This window comes from Pituophis catenifer, unplaced genomic scaffold (assembly GCF_029215685.1).
Source record: "Pituophis catenifer annectens isolate HBS135680 unplaced genomic scaffold, rPitCat1.0.hap2 SCAF_9, whole genome shotgun sequence".
NCBI classification, from domain to species: domain Eukaryota; kingdom Metazoa; phylum Chordata; class Lepidosauria; order Squamata; family Colubridae; genus Pituophis; species Pituophis catenifer.
The window spans coordinates 687,793-707,541 of record NW_027256889.1 but is presented as its reverse complement, the minus strand read 5'-3'; the positions used below and the strand labels follow the sequence as shown (position 1 = coordinate 707,541).

The window sequence follows — 19,749 nt, the reverse complement described above, 5'->3', positions numbered from 1 at the left end:
CCTCAGGTCCTCTGTTTGGATTGTGGGAGGGAAGCCAAGCCTGCCCAGAGCAGTAAGCGCTCGGTGGCCGTTTGTGCCAGCCCAGACCCCCAGTCCTCGTGCACCGTTGATTCCCACAGACTTACGGAACACACATCTGTACCCACATTTGTGGGGTCCGAACACCCATTGTTGCAAAGTGGGGAGCAGCACATCCTCCCTGGAACCAATAGATCCCTCGAAATCAATGAGGTTGAGCAACTTTACTAATTTGCAGAAGGTAAGTACAGCAGCCAGTCAGGCAGGAGCATCCCACGCATTGGCCCAAACCCCACAACAGGCTGCGTTTGGGGTCAGCAACTGTTCCTTTCTTATCCTTGGGCTGCCAGTTGGCTGAATTTCGTGGCTGCCCGTCACGGCTGGTATCCTCGGGGCACCTGGAGCAGGAGGGCCTGCTGTGGCACCAGCCTCACCATCTCCACACTGGCTTCTTTCTGGGGCTTGACGTGGGTGCTGAGCACCACCTTGGCCTGCCCGGGGAAGCTGAGCTCCTTCAGGCTGAGCTGGGCGGGCTGCGGCCCCAGGTTGAGGATTACCAGGAGGCTAGAGCAGGCGCCCGGCCGGAGGAAAGCCACAAGGTCGTCGGCATGACTAGGGAGTGGCAGCAGGGTGAAGTCGGTGTCCTGTAAGGAGAAGGACTTTGCGTGCAATTCCAGGAGGGACTGGTACAGGGCTGCCAGCGGGGGTCTGCTGGGCTTTCCTTCCTGTTAGGAGGAGGAGGAGGAGGGGGAAGGGGAAGGGGAAGGGGGGAAAGAGAGAGACCACGGCAACTGAGATGGGTTTTCTGTGTCCCAGAAAGCACATGGGGAGTGAATCTGGAACCACAGCCTCCCTTTCGTCACTATTCCATGTTGGCTCGGTACTTAGAATGCAATATTGCAGGCTAACTGTGCCCACAGCCAGGAGTTCGATTTTGACTGGCTTTTTCCAAGATCGGTAAAATGAGGACCCCGATTGTTGGGGGAAATATGCTGACTCTGTAAACCGCTTAGAGACGGCTGTAAAGCAGCAGTCCCCAATCAATGTGGCACCAGGCACGAGTTCTGTGGAAGGCAAGTTTTCCACACACCCCGGGGGGGAGGGTTTCACATGCAACCTAGATCCCAGGCACGCCCATCCGCTGCTAATGCGGCCTGGTTCCCAACAGGCCATGATCGGTATCGGTCCGTGGCCCAGAGGTTGGGAACACCTGCTGGAAAGCACTCTGAAGCAGTATATAAGTCTACCTGCTATTGCTATTCACAGGACAGCTGGGTGGCCCCTTCACACAAAGCAAAACTCTTCTCTCATAGACGCTGGAGGCGGCAGCCTGTGGCTCTCCAGCCGGAGTTTCCCCCTCCCTAGAAATGGTTTACGCAATTTGCGCTGAGGACGTCCCCAACGCCCGCCAGCCACGTGCCCTTTGACGGGAATAAAGCCCCATTCTTCCTCTGGGGTGCCACTGAGTAGGCCTGTCCTTGGCCCCCAGCCTGAACGGCTGATCTGTACTCTCTGGAACCTGGATCCGTGCCCATGGGCTTCCCCGGGTGCAATGGCCGTGGGGAGATGGTGTGACATCAGATGCCCAGTGAGGTCATGGTCTGCAAAATGCTATCCTGGCCTGCCTCATCATCTACCTATGTGGGTGGTTTGTGTGTCCACTGCATGGCCACGTGTGACACTTTGAATTCCACTCTGGTTAATCAAAACCCTGAGCCAATTAGAAAAATATTCCTGACGTAAAATACTTCACATTAAAAAGAAACTTTTAAAACTGGTAATAAGTGGCAAGTTCTCCTGAAATTGAGTAATATAATTTTCTCTTTCAGGAAAAAGATATCCCATATACAAGTTGCTTAACTAGGGTTTAAAACTCTACTTGGATAGAGCCGAGGTGGCACAGTGGTTAGGGTGCAGTACTGCAGCTATTTCAGCTGACTGCTAGTTCAGCAGATCAGCAGATCAAATCTCACCGGCTCAAGGTTGACTCAGCCTTCCGAGGTGGGTAAAATGAGGGCCCAGATTGTTGGGGGCGATATGCTATTTAGTATACTGTCTTTGGTGTAAGCCGCCCAGAGTCCTCGGAGAATGGGCGGCATAGAAATATGACTAATAAAATAAATAAAACGTGGCTAGATTCATGCAAACGCACGAGTGAAGGGCAGGTTAGTTTTCATCTGAGACTGGGCCTTTTTAGGTGGTTAGATTAAGGTGAAACTAGAAGAGCAAAGTTGCCAAGGTTGGAGACCCCTGGACTAGAAAACTTCCAAGGTGCCTCCCGACTCTGTTTTTGGAGGGGTAAAGGCCGACTTCCCCCTCTAAGGAGACACTAGGGAGACATTCTTATTTGGCAGAGTTGCAAAGACTGAGGGTGGGCCAGGCCTTGTGGTGGTGGTGGATTTTCTCACCATCAGCTCGAACTCCAGCGGGAGCGGTGACCTTGGCCCCCCTTGCACCAGAGGCACTCCTGGAAGAGTGAAGAGCAGCACCCCAAGGATTTCCCCCCAGCCACCAACAGGCGAGAGTCCCCTGGGTACCTGGAAGAAAGCACAAAAGGAGTGTTTCTTTGCCTTTGGATCCCCCTCCTCTGGATGCCCTTCGCCCCCCTCGCCTCTTTCCAGCTGCCCAGGTCTGTCTCAAGCTCTTGCTGACATAGCCGATCCCACCGGGATTATTTTGGTTTCCCAGCCAGGGCACCACATGGGTGACAAAAACTGGATTCCACCCACGGTCCTATAAACAGCTTTGGCTTCCAGTGTTTTGGTGTGCTTGGGGTAGAACTGGCAAGAACCTCAAAGTGTGCCCAGAAATCCCTTCCTTACTGCCCAGCTGGGCCACGGCGTGCCAGGGAGCTGCAAGGATCCCTGTGCCAGTTGCAGCAGTGCCTGAGCAGAGAGATTTCTCTGGGTTCCCGGCAGGTGGCAGGTGAGGATGACCCTGCTGGGCATCCCCTCAGAAGCTCCACAGGTCTCAGTCCGGTCCCATACGATGAGGGCCCTGCAAGGGAGAAGCAACATCTTGAATCTGTCCTGGCACCCCATGCCTGCAGTCCCCAGAGCCACCACCAGGGGTGCACGCCCTGCTGGAATGAAGGGGGAATTGCAAAATACGGGAAATGCTGCCAGCTCACCATTCATCCCGTGGATTGTTTTGCCTCCGGTCATCAAGGGCGCCCCAGGCCTTCAATACCTGCAATCACAGTTCACAAACATCCGTCGTTCTTGAATCCCGGGCTGCTTAAGGTAGAATAACTAAGGAATCCTGGGCTGGGGACTTTGGGCTTCCCTCTTAAGTGGCCTCCTGCGTGTTAACACGGCTTTTGTTTGTAGGTCCATTGTCGTTGGGGCCGCAGAAAGTCTTCCAGATTTTAATCAGAGCAGCAAAACATCAGACAGCGAACTCGTCCCATTTCCACCCTTAACATATGCAGCAATTCGCATTTTATAACTCCATTAAACAATGATACATCATTCCGCTTAAAGTGCGCTCTCAGCTAAGTATTAAAACATTTTTTAAAAAACTGCTGACATGAAAGTACTGCGGAGTACTTTAATGATACAGTATAGTAATTAAAACATAAGGAAAGCTTCCAGGCTGCCATTTTAGCAGTATGGCTTCTTAAGTCTTTCTGATCTATAGTTTTGACAGACAAAACCAAAGCTCTGTTTCCTTACTTGTCAGGATCAGTTGTGGGTAAGGAAGCCTGAGCGAATGCAGGTTCTGCATTAATCCAATGGAGTTTTCTTGGGAAGGTTTACCCCTACTCTCCCTAGCCCCACATCAAAGGGGCCAGATCTGGAGGGATGCCATGGGTGTCTCTGTGCGCGTGCAAGTCTGCCTTTCTATCTGTCTGTTCATGCATGCAGCAAGGGCAATGCCATCTCCCTGCAGCACAGAAAGCCAGCAAAAGGCATGAGGTCCTCACACCATACACACTGCCTACCTGGAAACAGCTTTTCTTTTTCCAACCGTCTTGGCAATAAAATGAAATGTAAACCATTTGAAAAACAAAAGTTTATGTTTTGCTTGCTGTCACTGCAAGAAGGAATACTTCTAGCCAGGAATTCCCAAGAGACACCCGTACAGCCAATTCCATGTTTTTTCTCCTTTACTGATAAACAGCAGGAAGAAAGAAAAAACAGTCGAGAGCAGCATAAAAACAAGCGAGTTGATGTCTCTTGTACCCCATAAAGTGTTATGTACTATAAAAGGGCATTCAGAAGCGCCCAAATGCAGCAGAGAGAGAAAAGGAGGCATCGAAACGAAGCCATGGTGCCTGTGGTGTGCAGAAGTTGGATTGCCGCGTAGATGACATCTGTATTCCAGGAAGGTTTATGCATTGCAACAAACACATACATATGTGATACAAATATATATATATATACAGCAAGTTAAGTTTATACACCGTGCTACACCTGTTTTTGTTCGGTATTCATTGAATAAGCCACAGTAGGTTGGCATCACATTAACCCTAAATCAGGGGTTACAAGCCACGGGGAGGATGTGGATAACATTCCTAGAGGATGTTATGCCAAGCAAAGCAAGCCGCAGTATGATTTAGGGTGATCATAGGGTGCTGTTCCATTCCCCTCCCACTCAGGTTGTTACTGCAAATAACTGGCTGATTTCCAGGAGTGAAACTCACCATGAGGAGGCACCAGGCAGGGTCTTTGTCCACCAAAAAACCGTGCAGGCCTTTGGACTGCCAAAACTGTAGGGCCTCCTGCAGGATACAGCCAAAAAAAGAAGGGAATAGAGGCAGAAGCCCAGCCTGGAAGCCCCTGAATAGAGTAGGACTGACGTCTGGGCAAGAGTTGTGTTCCTCAGCAGAGAACAGAACAACTTTAAGCTTGGAAAAATGCCAGCCGACGTGATGGCTTTGCCCCTCTGCGGTCAGGGCGCCTTGCCCTTCAGTCTGATTCCAAGCTAGGATTGACACGCATGGAGAATGGAGGGTACCCCCCCCCACCGCTGGCCCACCTCTGAACCTGGGGGAGCGTTCCAAATCATAAGCTGCAAATGCTGGTGATACCTTGAGGAGCTGCACTGTTTGATTGCTCTCAGCTGATGCGCCGCCCTCTTCTCCCCAAGGTGGAAGTTCAAGCAGGATTCGGATTCCTGGGAGGTCAGGAAGGGAGAAACACAGGTGGCAAAAAAACAACAGCCATTGACCCAAGGTTAATTTTTGGAGGCCATCGCTGCTTCAAGGTGAGCTAATATGAGCCAGCAGGGTGTGGCAGCAGCCAAAAAAACCAATGCAATCCTAGGTTGCAACAAAGATGATGAGCGGACTGGAGGCTAAAACATATGAAGAACGATTGCAGGAGTTGGGTATGTCCAGTCTAGTGAAAAGAAGGACTGGGGAGACATGATAGAATCATCCAATATCTGAGGGGCTGCCCCAAAGAAGAGGGAGAGGGGATCCACCTATCCTCCAAAGCCCCTGAAGGCAGGACAAGAAGCAACGGATGGAAACTAATCAAGGGGAGAAGCAACCTGGAACTAAGGAGGAATTTCCTGACAGAAATATTAGCCAGTGGAACGGCTTCCCTCCAGGAGTTTTGGTTGCTCCATCACTGGAGGCTTTCAAGAAAAGACTGGACAACCATTTGCAGGGGGTTGGACTAGAAGATCTCCAAGGTCCCTTCCAATTTTGTTATTTTGTTAATAGTTGTATCACCTATTATAAAACTATATTAGACCCTCGGTGGTGTAGCGGACTAAAGTGCTGTTAAGTGCTAGCACTTAGCTGCCAGCTGTCTGCAATTAGTGCAAGTTCGAATCTCACCAGGCTCAAGGTTCACTCAGCCTTCCATCCTTTTGAGGCAGGTAAATTGAGGACCCGGATTGTGGGGGCAATAAGCCAACTTTGTATAAAACAACACCGCTTAGGGGGGGCCGAAAGCCCTAATAAGCAGGTATATACAAAAAAGTATTCAGGCTATTGCTATAATGCATTGTAAGCCGCCCTGAGTCTATGGAGAAGGGCGGCATATAAATTGGACTAATAAATAATAATAATAATAAATATTGGGCAAAGTAAAGGATAGGTTTATTCACAGCTTTTTAGCCAAAAATTGGAGTGTCATTCTTCTTTTGTTTTTAACCTCTGTTCACTGCCCAAAGTCAGCATGTTGAGTTGGGTAGCCATATAAATGGAACTCCATGGATATAGAAAACAACTGAATGGAGCCTCCAAGGTCAGAGGCAGTCTACCTCAACAAATTAGAAGGACAGGAGAATGGAAAGGACATTTTCTTGTCATTGCTGGGGAGGTGTGGGGGTTTCCCTGAGGAACCTTGCCAGCCCTTTGGGGAAGCAGAGCAACCACCGGACAACTTCCTGTGGACTTCAACTCCCAGAATCCCCCAGGCAGCATCAGTTCAATGGACTTTGGCTTGATCTGGCTGTGGGAATCTCTAGAGAAGAAAAACTCCCCCTGGGTTCTTCATCCCCAGACGTTATCCGGCGTCTGGCCTGGGTCTGATTTGTCCAGAGATGCTGTCTCTCCAGGACTCTCCATTTTTTTACCACCCAAGCTTGCCAGGCCACCAAGCAGGGGTCCCAACAGTCCCTTCTGGCTATTGACCAGCCCAGCCCCTCTTTCAGGGCACCGGGCTCACCACAGCAATTGACCAGCCCCTCAAAGCACCTCGGATCTGGGGAGAACGGAAGCAAAGCAGCAGGGGGGTCTGGCCCCACCTGGCAGTTCTGTCCAGTACCTTTCTTGCGCCCATCAGTCACCAGAGCTTGCAGCTGTGCCAGCGATCCATGGGCAGGGATGATCTGGGTCAGGTTGGCCCCTCTGCCTTCAAGGATAGGGCCCAACACCAAGGCCTGGATGGGCAGGGTTGCCAGCTGGTCCAGCTGCTGCCTGACGCCTGCATGGAGGGAAGGGGGCATTGAGGGGGCACCAACAGCCTGGAACCAATTTGCCCAGCACTCACACCTTCCTGTCCTTACCTGCCAGGTCTCCCCACCCATCGCCATCGGAGTCCGGGAAGGAGGAGGGGGGCAGGTGGTAGAAGGCAGCCTTTTGCCACCAGCCCAGGGGTGGGTGAGGCCGGGGCAGGGAGAGGAGCAGAGCCACGGCCAGAAGCAGCATGCAGGCAAAGAGGCCGCCCAGCAGGCTGATCAGGGCTTTGCGGAGTCCGGGCCAGGGGGCAGCGCTGCCCTGCTCAGCCACTTCCTGCTGGCTCAGATAGGTGGCGCTGGGGGCCGCTTTGGCCAGCAAGGGCAGGTGCTCATTGGGCACGAGGGTGGCACTGTCTTCCAGTTTGCCCATCCTTCTTCACTCCTTTGGGCACGAGCTGTTGAGGGTGGGAGAAAGAAGGAAGAAGCAGCAGGAGGGCGAAGCTCAGAGACAAATCATACACTGGTTAATTGTTCTGTCAGGAAATTCCTCTTCGATTCCAGGTTGCTTCTCTCCTTGATTAGTTTCCAACCATTGTTTCTTGTGTTGCCTTCGGGTGCTTTGGAGAATAAGATGAGCCCCTCTTCTTAGGGGCAGCCCCTCAAACTTTGGAATCCTGCTCTCATGTCACCCCTAGTCCTTCTTTTCTCTAGACTGGCCAAACCCAACTCCTACAATCGTTCTTCCTATGTTTTTGTCTCCAGGCCTTTAATCATCTTTGTTGGCTCTTCTCTGCACTTTTTCCAAAGTCTCAACATCTTTGTAACGTGGTGACCAAAACTGGATGCCGTGTTCCAGGTGTGGCCTTAGTAAGGCTTTATAAAGCAGTACTAACGCATCACGTCATTTTGATTCTGTGCCTCTTGTTTATATGACCCAGGATTGTATTAGCTTTTTTGGCTGCTGCCGCACACGGCTGGCTCTGTGTGGGGAGGGCTTTTAAGCAGAGACCGGAGACAGCGAGGCTAGCTCTGGACCCGTTTTCAGCCGGCAGCAATGCTTGTGTGCTGCCTGGTGGTGCAAGCAGGGAGTCAGCCCGCCCCCATCATCAGCTGTTTTGGGGAGACCACCCCCCTCCTCCAGCTCCCAGGCCAAAAGACCGCAGGAAAGTGACACATTGCTCAGGTATTTCTGAAGGCAGGAGGAGAGCCGGGCAACCTTGCACAAGAGTGGCGGCTTGGAGATAAGGAGGTTCCAGAGTTCATTCCTGCGGGAAGCCCCACATTCTGGTGCGGACTTGTTTGCTTGCGACTGTGGCAGTGGCCAGGGTTTTGAGGCCGTGCCTGTGCCAAGGGCTGTTTGCAAAGGCTGTGGGGCATCCCTTCTATGGTCAGCCCAGGCTCGGCCCCGGTCTCTGCTCAGTTCCCCATCCTCAAAGGAAATCCACACCCCGGCAGCAACAGCCATTTGATATATAAATAAGAAGATTGATATATAAATAAATGTATAAATGAGGCTGTGCAGCCTTGTGATTTTAAGACACACTTTTTAGGGAAAAAAACCCACCTTTTTTCTCTCCTCCAGCTGCTGAACTGGAGAAGGCTGCGAGTGTAAAATGCCTTCTGCCCCCTTGTTGGGCGATACCTTTTCAGAGGGCTTCTCCCTCTTTTGAGCAAAGAAATCCTAAACTCTGTGGGCCAATGGGTAAAATACTTGTGGACTAGCCGCTTATTGCTGAAATCAACCACTGAGAAGCTGTTTTCCTTATAAGGGAATGATTTAGAGGACCAGGGGTGCAGTCTTCCAATATTTGGGGGGCTGTCACAAAGAAAAGGGGGTCCATCTATTTCCCAGAGCACCTGAAGGCAGGACAAGAAGCAACAGGTGGGAACCTGTGAAGGAGAGAAGCAGCCTCCTGACAGTGAGAACAATGCCTCAGTGGAATGGCTTCCCTCCAGAACTTGTGGGTGCTCCAGCCCTGGAGGATTTTAAGGAGAGACTAGACAGTTTTTTGTCTGCAATGTTGCAAGGTCTCTTGCTTGAACAGGGGGATGGACTAGAGGACCTCCAAGGTCCCTTCCAACTCTGTTATTCTGTTAATTAGTTCTAGAATATTTGAATGAATCCCAGCGCCCCCTCTAAGCAGCTCATGCATCAGGAGAGTGGCAAAAGTCACCGGAAAAGGTGATTATCACCTCTCCAGGGAAGAACTGTTGTGCCACGACAAGCAATGCCAGCCACAACAGCCACATCGATTCTGAGAATAGCCAGGCCACAAGTGGTCACTGAAAGGTTTTCAAGCTCTTTTGCTCCCTCTCAGCCTCCCCCATCTCCCTTCCCGGGATAGAAATAATGCAAAAGAAAATGGCCAGGATTTCTGCCTAAATTGCACTGTTTCCCCCCTGCAGCCCCTGCCGTTTCTTACCTCGCCTTCCACCTGGAGCTCCTCCACCTGCAAAGGTCTGGGGGGGGGCGGGAAGAGGAGCCTGCAGGGCAGGGGCTGTTTCTGGAGTCTCCACCTCCGTGGCCTGATAGGAAGGTGCAGCTGAAGCCTCTTCCCACCCCAACCTCTTGCATGGGGGGAGGGGGGGTGGGGATGGCCAGGCCTTGAGGAGCCATTAGCAGCCCTTTGACAATATTTGGAGAGCAAAGGAGCCTCAGATCCAGCAGCCGCTTCTGCCCACTTTCTGGAGTGGGCCCCAAGGGCAGACGAAAACCAGCCAGCCCCCAGGCTATGATGGGAGGCCTGTGAAAACATGCAGACTGCAGGCAGTCCTTCCTTGACTTATGACCGTAACTGGGGCCAGAATTTGCAGTGCTAAGCAAGACAGCTGTTAAGCAAGATGCACCCAGTTACTTATTTATTTATTAAATTTATTTGGCCCTCCCATTTCACAACAGGTGAGTCTGGGTGGCTTGCAACATTCAAAACAGTAAAACCATAGGAAATATTAACAATAACAATATAATTCTAATTAAAGAGGAGGGGACAGGACGTGCATGGGGAGGGGGGATCTTCTATTGGTCAACCTATCCTCCAAAGCACCTGAAGGCAGGACGAGAAACAATGGATGGAAACTCACCAAGGGGAAAACTGTTAAAGTCGATGGTTCTAGCCCAATAACTCACTAATCAAAAAGTATTTTATTTTCAAGCCTTTATTTTAGACCTGGATAGATCCTAGGCCTCTTTATTCATTAGACCTTTAACGTTGTTTCTCTCTTTTAGATACACAACTGGAACAGCACAGCTTTACCTCAGAGAGACCTTTTTATACCTGAGGGGAGGAGTCAGGAATCAGGTAGGGTTATGGAAATGAGGGGGCGTGTATTATTGTTAACCCTTGCAGAGATGTAAGAAGGTAGAGACACAGACAAGATATAAACAAGTTAGACATTTTACATAACAAAAACCAATTTAGAACTAAGGAGAAATGGCCTGACAGGGAGAACCATCAATCAGTGGCACAGCCTGCCATCAGAGGTTGTGGGTGGTCCATCGCTGGAGGTTTTCAAGAGATTGGACAGCCATTTGTCTGCGCTGGCATAGGGCCTCCTGTTTGAGCGGGGTGGGGTGACTAGAAGACCTCCAAGGTCCCTTCCAGTTCTCTTCTGACTGAAGTACCTCCAGCGTGATAATCCCGTTGGGGCCCCAAACCAACTGACAGAGTCAGGTCTAGACTGTTGCCGAAAGCCAGGAGGGCGGGAGCATTATACGGCCTTTTATGCTACGGTTGTTCAGTCAATCAGTGCAGTTAATAGAAATAACACAATAACAGCATTGGAAGGGACCTTGGAGGTCTTCTAACCCCCTGATCAAGCAGGAGACCCTATACCTATACCATTTCAGACAGGGGGCTGTCCAGACTCTTCTTGAAAGCCTCCAGTGATGGAGCATTCACAACTTCTGGTGGCAAGCTGTTCCACTGGTTGTCTTAGTTTCTATTGGTTTCAATCCATTGTATCTTGTCTTGCCTTCAAGTGTTGTAGAATAAGATGACCCCTCCCCCTTCTTTCTGGCAGCCCCTTAGATATAATGCAGTTGTTAAGTGAATCTAGTTTCCCCAATGAAAAAACCTGTTTGCTTGTTAGAAGCTGGGAAGGTTGCAAATGGGAACCACATGAATTGGGGGCCCTGCAACCATCATATATACCTGCTGGTTGTCAAGTGCCCAACATCTGATCATGTGACCATGGGGACGCCGCAATGGTAATCAATGTGAACTGCTTTTTTTCACTGTTGCTGTTAACTTTGGTCATGAAACGAATGGTTGTAAATTGAGGACTCCCTGTACGTAGTTCGTGCCCAAAGCCTTTTGAGTGGTTGAAATGTGTTTGAATATTAGTAGCTCAGGTTGGTAGTTAGGCTGTTGGTTTGAGCTCCGAGCTTGGCAATTTGGTTGCATCGTCAGTGCATTTTGAATTGTACTCGTCTGTTGACAATTCAGACAAGCACAATTCAGACAGACAAGCACACTTCAAAGCACATTGATGATGTCTCCTTGGATGGTGACAAAACATTTGCAACCAAATTGCCAAGCTCAGAGCTCAAACAAACAGCCTAATTTTTGTGCCTCCAATCCCTCCCATCCAGCCACCTTTGCCTTCATGCTAACAATTCAGCCCTCCTTCTTCAATCTGCTGCAATTCAGCCTTTGACCCCTCCTGGCAGTGAAGTCAATGCAAGTTGCCTCTTTGCCTCCTTCCTGGCCTGTTGCTCTGTTGTTTCTGGGTCACATGTTTGACTGGTGAGTTCCTCCCTCTGAGCAGGGACTTCCCTCTTCAAAGCCTCATTTGTGGAAGCTGCACTTTGCAGTTGGTATGAAGAAGTGCACACCTTGTGTCCTCCAAAGGTTATTGATTCTGGATCTGCTGAAGCCTTTTCATTTACTGTTGTATCTTGAAAGTTTCCCTCGGTGTAAGAAATAAATCATGATTGGACAAATGCTGCAATGATAAGCCATTTAAGTAAGAGATACTTACTTAAAAGACTTTCTTCTTTTGCCTTTTTTTTTGTTACGTAGATAAACTTCGTTCTATATAGATTTTTTCTAGATTTTTCCTACCACTAAATCAATGCAGGAATGGGACAGCTTGCTGTTTCTCGGCCCTGAAATAATACAAATATAATACACCAAAATCAAAGGGTAGTTGCAGGTAATCCAGGATGACTCTGCAAGACTGACATCGTGGCTTCTCCCTTCCTGCAAACAGGACAGATGAGGGGCAGGCAACACACAACTCATGCTGGACAGACAAACATGGTGTGGAGGGGGTTCCCCCCATTTTCCTGGCAAAAAAGCACTCAGCTGCAGACATTCCACGAGGGGTTTGTCACACCAACACACACACACACCCCGACACAGCCCTCCGCGGGTTGCTGTGGCGCAGAGGGCCAGCTAGTTAAATAGCAGGTCAGGGCCGCTTAGCCTATGCTGTCTGAATGGGCTCCTGTTAAACTTGTTCCCACTGAATGGGGTTTTCTCTGTTCATCCCGACTGCCCCCTTTGGAGGGTCCTCGGGGGAACCCCCAGCCCAGCTTAAAAATCTTGCTCTGGCCAGCAAAGCCCCGCTTGCGGCTAGCCCTGAATTTGAGGCATTTCTCTGAAGGCAAAGAGGCAGCAGGGGGAGGGGGAGGGGGCCCATTCCTGCTCCGGGCTGCCTTTGCAGCCCCCAACCAACCCAGCCTCCCCTCGGCCCCGAGTCCTTCGGCATCCTGCACTCTTTTCCCGGCCAACTGCGCCTCCCGGGATGGCCTTTCTCGCCCGATGTCTCCCAGGAAAACTGAGCGATTCAGACGGAGGCCGGGTTTCCACGCGCGCCACCAGCATTCCGGCCTCTGCTGCCCGTCCCCGAGAGCTCCCGTCCCGCGGGGAAAGGCAGGAGCGCCCCCAACTCCTGCCCGTTGTTTTCTCTCGCGCGGTCGGCAGAGACAAGGCGCCAGCTGCGAGACCCCCCCCCCCCGCATTCTCGGCCCTCGGGACGCCCACGCGGCGCACAATCCTCGGAGCCCGTGGAGAGCGCCGGGCCCCCGGGCGACTAAGGAGGGCCGGACGGGCGGGGCGAGTCCGGCTGCGATGGCCCCGAGCAGGTGCACAGGAGGGAGGCGCCGCGGGGCCCGCCCGTCGGAGGATGCGAAGAGCCCGCGGAGGAAGGGCGGAGAGACTCCCCTCGGCGAGGGGACGCGCACACGCGCGCGCGCGCGCGCGGGAGACGCAGCGAAGGGGGCGGGTCCGCGCGCTGAGTGGCAGGCGGGCGGGGCGCTGCTCTTCCCGGGGAGGGAGGGAGGGAGAGGCGAGACCCGTCCAAGGTGCTGCCCGGCGGTTCCCTTCGCGGCACGGGCGGCTCGCGGCCCCAAGCGCTCTCCCGCGCCGCCTCCGCGCCCCATCCTCGCAGCCTCGCCCGCATCCCCGCCGCGCCGCCTCTCCTTTGTCCCCGCCGCCGCCTCGCCCTCCCTGCGGCCGGCCTCGCGGGACCCTCGCCGCCCGGCACGCGGGGACCGTCCTGCTGGCGCCCCGGGCGGGATGGGGCTGCCGGGGAGATGAGCGGGGGGCGGCGGCGGGGGGCGGCGGCGCGGTCGGAGCTCACCGCCGCGGCGTTCCGCATGGACCTCGGGTCGGCCGGCTGCCGGGGCGATGGGGCAGGTCCTGGGATTCGCCCACTGCAGTAGGTGTTGCCCGCGCCGGGCCGAGCGGGGGCAAAGGGCTGGGTCCCCCCTCCCCGCCGCCCATCGCGGAACCGCCCCCCCTCCGGTGGGATACAACCCGAAGCCCCCCGGGTAGGCCCCGCCGAGCGCCCCCCGCCCAACGACCCTTCTTCGTCCTCGGGCCGAGCTGCCGGAGGCTTCCAGGGTGGCCGCGCTGGGCCCGCTCTTCCCTTTGCAACCCGGCGCCCCCGTGCATCGCCCTGCAGCCCCTACTTCGCCTCCCCTGGGCTGTGGGTGCTGCGATGCCGTCCGGCGCAGCTGCCAGGCTCTGGGTGGGGACCGGCGGCTGTTTTCCGCCCGGCGTGCAGAGCGAGGCGGCTGGAGCGCTGCGGAGTTCTCGGGCAGGCTGCAATCTGCGCGCTGGCGGGGGGGGGGGGTGAGGTTACGGGGCCCTTTGTGGGGGGCGGCAGAGCCTGGCTCGTGTTTTGGGAGAGGCCTAATAGGGAAGGGAGCATCCTTGGCCTCCCCCTTATGTCTCGCCCCATTGAGTGGCTGGAAGAAAAATGGCTGAATGGGGCTCTGGATGAGCAGCAGGGGCCAAGGGGTGGCAGGAAGACTGCCCCCCCCCCCGTCAGTCTGCAGGGAAGATGGTAATACGGTCGAGGTGCAAGCCTTTAGGAAAGGGTGCAGCGGACTTGCACTTGGGACAACATTGCCTGTTTTGTGGGAGGCTATTGTGGTATGGGTCCCCCCACCCCAACGCCACTGCTGGATCTCTTCTGCCTGGCGTTCTGCCCTGTGGGCAGTGTGGGGCCCTCGGAGCCACTGGGGCCCTGGATAGGTTGGTCCTCTTTTGAGCCATTTATGTATTTGGACCTCTTCCTCCTTCAAGAGCCCATATGGAACCTGAGGTCAGTCCCTGTTTTGCATACTGACATCCCTTTTCACAAGGCACAAAACCAGAATGGAGTAGGTGACACCCACAAACGCCAGTGGCCCAATCTGCAGGTGACCTTGTCCAACGTGTGTCCCAGAAGGGTTGCACTGCAAAGCTCAAACCTCCCGGCCAGAGTAGGCGCATGGGAGGGTGGTGGGCCTCAGGTTGGACAGGTAATGCAGAGATCCTTTGGAAAATTGGATCTCTGAGGGAATCCTGCTTTCAAAATGATTCCTGGTGAGAGCTAACTAAACCCCTTGACCCTTGACTCTGCCAGCTCCCAAGCATTTGATGGTTGGCCGGCCATTCCCTGACATTCCTTCTGCCAGCATTGATGGAAGCAGAAGGATCAAGGGGAAGTCTGTCCATCCAGGGTGCATCGAGTGTTGTTGTTGTTGTTGTTGTGTGCTAGCACAGCCAGGAGATGCAACTGACCCAACCTGGCATGCAGCAATCAAGCACTGAATTGTGAAACCGTATTTGCAAGACTTTCGACCCTGTTTTCTGTATCACCCAGACAGTCTGTGGGTGTATCAGAATTACAGTGACGGCCTTCCTGCTTCTCCAGCCTCTCAGGAAGCCAAGGCTGGCCGAGTGCCAGGCTGTGCCCTGATCTGGCAGAAGACCCAGTTTGGGCTACTGAGTGAAGGCCCCAAGCTAGAAGGTTGGGAGTTCTAGTCCCGCCTTAGGCATGAAAGCAGCTGGGTGACCTTGGGTCAGACACTCTCAGCCCAACTCACCTTCCAGGGTGGCGGTTGTGGGGAAAGCAGGAGGAGGAAAGAGCATTAGATACGTTTGCCGCCTTCTTTATAAAAAATAATAAAGACGGGATATAAAATAAATAAATAAATACTTGGCTGCTTGTCCATAACCGTGTCCGTTTCTTTTCTTCCTTTCCTGCAGAAGAGTCTCCTTCGACTGCCTCTACCACACCTGATTCTACAGATGGTGAGTCTGCAAAGTGGGTGTGAAGAACCTGAGAAAGATGCCAGCCTGTGGCTGCCCAAATCTGGTCCTGGCATTTACAGCCATGTCACCCAGTATGCAGAGCAGGTGACACCAGGTCCCAGGTCTGGAAGAGCCAGCTGAGCGGACTGCTCTTGGGCCTGGGGCTGGATTTGCAGGCCCAGCAGGCATGCTCCCTGCGTCCTCTGATTCAGGGAAGGGACCGGGCTGTCTTCCCAGAGGCCAAAGGTGTTCTTTCCTTCTGCAGGAGCCAACGAAGAGTCTGACTTCCCTGAACTGCAGACAGCTCGGGAGTTTTCGGAGGAGGAGGAAGAGGAGGAGGGCTCTGTGGAATGGGGGACTCCCCGGGAGCTGACTTTTTCCTACATCACCATTGCTACGCCCTCCGGCAGCAGCCCCAGTGCAGCAGAGCATCGGGGCAGACGTGACTCCCAGACCCGCCGGACAAGGGCTCCGTTGCCCCGCACGGAGACTTGTGAAACTTTTGTGCCCACCCTGGGGGACAGTTTGGAGAACATTCCCAGCCTCTGCCCATCTCCAGAGGTAGAGGGGACCCTCCTCTCGGGCAGTGGCCAAGGACTGGATGACTTTCCATTGGACTGGGCTTCCCAGGTGGGCTGTGACAGCGACCTGGATGCGGCCGAAGGGGAGGAACAGGCGCCTCCCTGTTTCACGTCCCCATTGCCAGCGGTGGAGACGGAAGGAGGCAGCAGCACGGCTTGCTCAGGAACAGGTAGGGAAGGGGCATATCTGAAGGGCAGTGGAGGCTGAATTCTGCCCTCACCAGCCATCCCTGGTTTGGCAGGAAGAGGGCCACATTTGGAGGGCCCAGAAGAAGAGAAGACTTATAGTTTAGGGCTGAATTGTGGGTCCTTGGTGTTTTCTGAGGTTGGTTGTCTCCTAATAGGCGTTTCAGGACCCAACTAAGTAACATTATCAGTGCTAGAAGGAAGTGGGGGTTTGTGGAATGGAAGAAGACGAGGAGGTCTGTAGGATCCGTGGTGTTCTCTGAACTTGGTGGTTTTCTTGCAGACTTTTCATGACCCAACTAGGTAACTTCATCAATGCTGGAAGGGAGGGGTGGGGTCTTGCCTCTAGCACTGAAGATAATCCCTAGTTGGGTCATGAAACGTCTGCAAGAAAGCCACCAAGTTCAGAGAGCACCAAGGACCCCACAATTCAACCCTGAGCTACAGAAAGTGGGACTGGCATCTTCCAATTTGTCCAAGAGGGGAGGGATTTTCTAAAGGGTGGAATCTGCGTGGGATTTCTTCAGTCAAAATATGATGGTGGGATTCAGAGTCATATCCATCCATGGCAATATTTGGTCAATATTTGGCAGGTGATGCCCTGCTTTGTTTTTTTTAAGGGAAAAACAATCAAAAATTGTTCAGCATGTGGAGAGTTGATCTGTTTGTGTTTATTTTTTCAACTTGAAAAGCAAAATGCTTTTTGACTTTTCTGATGAGAAGAGAGCCCCTGTAAGAGACACAGAGAATCTTTCCTGCTCTTTATTCTGATGAAATTAAGGAGAAGGACTGGCCACCCGCCACATCGGACAGCTCCACCGCTCTTTCCATGCTGTCCACAGAGGCACCAACTGCTTTAGGGAGCCAATCCACATCAGTAGGCTGGATGAAGTGAGAGATCAACCTTCAAACTGCAGATGTTAGCAGTCCAGAGCAGGAGAGCCTAATCTATGAGTCACAGAAATGCTAAAAAATTTCTCAATTTGTAAAATAAACAGCTCCCTGCGAAGTTGTGTTCAGATGCTCAGGGCGGCTGTCCTAAGAGTGAGATCAAATTGCCAGCCGGTAGGGAACCAGGAAAGGCAGCTGGACTGGGAAGGGCAAATGGGGAGCTGGGCACAATTGCAGATCTTCTTTTGCCCAGAGCAAAAGAAAGGCCCTGACTTCGTGTTTTCCTGATTTTAAACTCTGCTCCAGATGACCACAGGGAGACCCTCTCTCTGCCTGCTGTCTTAGTCTCCCACTCCGAAGCAGGCGCCTCCTGCGGTGCTGACACACCCCAAGACCGAGCACTGACCTCAGCAGAGTTCTGCCAACCACCCCCACCTGAGGAAGAAGAAGAGGGGCCCAGCCAGGAACCCCATCCTGAGCAGCTCCACGTTGAACCAGACCAGTCCGAGAACGTCCTGAACCTCCTAGGTGAGCCAGCTGGCATGAGGAAAGGGGCATTTAGAATTTGCCATTCAGAGGTTCAGGAGCCATGTTGGCACCAGCATTCATTGGGGGCAGGGGCAAGGGGAGCACCCCAATAGGCAGCCAGGCCTTGCTCTGGGGCCTACCCAGATGCCCCTTCCCTAGCAAGCATGTCAGATTGCAATGCCAGGGTGATGGGAGACCGAGCTCCTCTAGCAGGGCCAGGAAGGGGAAGGCAGCTCACTTGACTAGCCCCCCCCCCCAACACCAAGGAAGAGGGGTTGTGCGTCTCTTCTGCTCCCCCCACACCAACAGCATGCCAGAGATTGGGGTCTGGGGTCATTTGCACAAGGTGGGTGAGCACAGCCGAGGCACCTTCTCCAAGGAGGGGGGCCAGAGGCAGAGCTATGTAGAAGTCTGCCATTTGCAGGTAGTCCTCAACTTACAACCTTTCATTTAGTGACTGTTTGAAGTTACAATGGCACTGAAAAAAGTGACCATTTTTCACACTTATGACCATTGCAACATCCCTGTGGTCATGTGATCAAGATTTAGATGCTTGGCAACTGGTTTGTGACATCCCGGAGTCACGTCCCAGGGTCACGTGATCTCCTTTTGCGACCTTCTAACAGGCAAAGTCAATGGGGAAGCCAGATTCCCTTAACAACCATGTTACAAACTTAACAACTGCAGTGTTTCACTTAACTGGGGCAAAAAGTCGTAAAATGGGGCAAAACAACTGTCTCACTTAGCAACAGAGAATTTGGACTCAATTGTGGTCTTAAATCAAGGACTGCCTGTATTTCCCTGTTGTTGAGGATTCCTGGCTGTAGTTGTCCCCCTGAAGCCATGGCGGGGGTGGGGGGGGGCGGCCTGGGCTGCCCTCCTGCCTTTGGTGGCCTTGGTAGGGCTGCTTCTCCCAGGAAAGGTCCTTATTCACGGCCCCTGGCATGGAGCCATGATTGGGATTGCAGCCACGTCAAGTCAACGGCTATAAATAACTACAGTGCTGAACCAAGCAGAATTGGAGCCATTGAGCCTCCCCAAGCAAGGACAAGGGGCCTGGGCTTCTCTTCAAGGAGTCTGGGCCTGGCCTAGGCTAAAAAGCCCCCCCCCCCCCCAAACACAAGGACCCTCTCTGAGAAATCCATATCTTTATTGCTAGAGCTGCGGTTTTAATACAGTCTTAGCTACTACTCTGAATTGCAACGGGGACCACACTGGGCATGATTGTAGTTGTAGTCCAAGGTTTCCTATTGGCTTTGTTTCAAGCACATTAAAGGAACTAATATTTCTCCAGCCAGAGAACAGGTGGCCTTACACGGGGTCGGCTGGCATGCTGCATGCAGACAGTTCTGTTTCATTTAACTCGGGGTCTCCAAACTTGGCAACATTATGACTTGTGGACTTCAACTCCCAGAATTTCTCAGCCAGAATGTCTGGCTGGGGAATTCTGGGAGTTGCGGTCCACATATCATAAAATCGCCAAGCTCGGAGACCCCTGAGTTAAAGGATGTAGCCCCACCATTTGTATTATCCCTTCCCCAAATAAGGGGAGGGATGGGAATGAAAGCCCCTGCCTCTCAAATAGGGTAAGGGGTCTGCTGAAAAGCAATTCGGTAGAGCACCTCCTGGCTCACTCTTCAGATTGTGAGTCCACAGAGACCACCTCACTAGCATATGGAAAAGAGTGGCCTTTTGCTTTCCAAGCTTCAAATCCTCAAGGCCGTTCTTCATCCATAACAGCACCCGAACTCAGAACACCGGAGACAAAGAAAGACATGCTCACCCACCTCAGCGTATATGGAAATAGCCGCTCTGGAAAACAGACACTGAGGCAGCCTTGCCAGCCGGAATGTGAGCACCAATCGCACGCCTGGCCCTGAGTTAGTGGCCAGTACAAATAGTTTAAAGGGGGAGGCTCCCACTTCCTCTCCTGGCTGACTCTTACCGTGCAGGGTCAGCCAGAATCGGTCATTTTGAGCCCCTCAACCCCCCAGCATGCCTGGCCCCCTGTTGCTCACCTTCCTGCTTCTTTGCTGGGGATCCGGCGCCCTATTTCGCAGCTGCTGGCTCCCCAGACCGCTGACGGTGGGCAGCCCCTCCCTTTAAGGCTGGAGCCTGCAAAGCTGCCTCCGTCCAGCAGGACCAAGCAAGGCAGGCGGGGG

At 53.0% G+C, this 19,749-nt stretch overlaps 1 protein-coding gene across 1 annotated transcript; it reads right to left on the bottom strand.

Annotated features, from left to right (window-relative positions):
• Positions 1-241: 241 nt before the first annotated feature.
• LOC139321483 (amino acid transporter heavy chain SLC3A2-like) lies at positions 242-19,635 on the bottom strand. Its single transcript, XM_070950222.1, has 9 exons — positions 19,606-19,635; positions 6,982-7,328; positions 6,741-6,899; positions 5,051-5,136; positions 4,664-4,741; positions 3,149-3,207; positions 2,841-3,015; positions 2,427-2,555; positions 242-743 (listed from the first exon to the last, which is right to left on the bottom strand). Exons 2-9 carry the CDS (start codon positions 7,301-7,303, stop codon positions 393-395), a joined length of 1,359 nt encoding a protein of 452 aa, XP_070806323.1. The 5' UTR covers positions 7,304-7,328; positions 19,606-19,635; the 3' UTR covers positions 242-392.
• Positions 19,636-19,749: the final 114 nt, after the last annotated feature.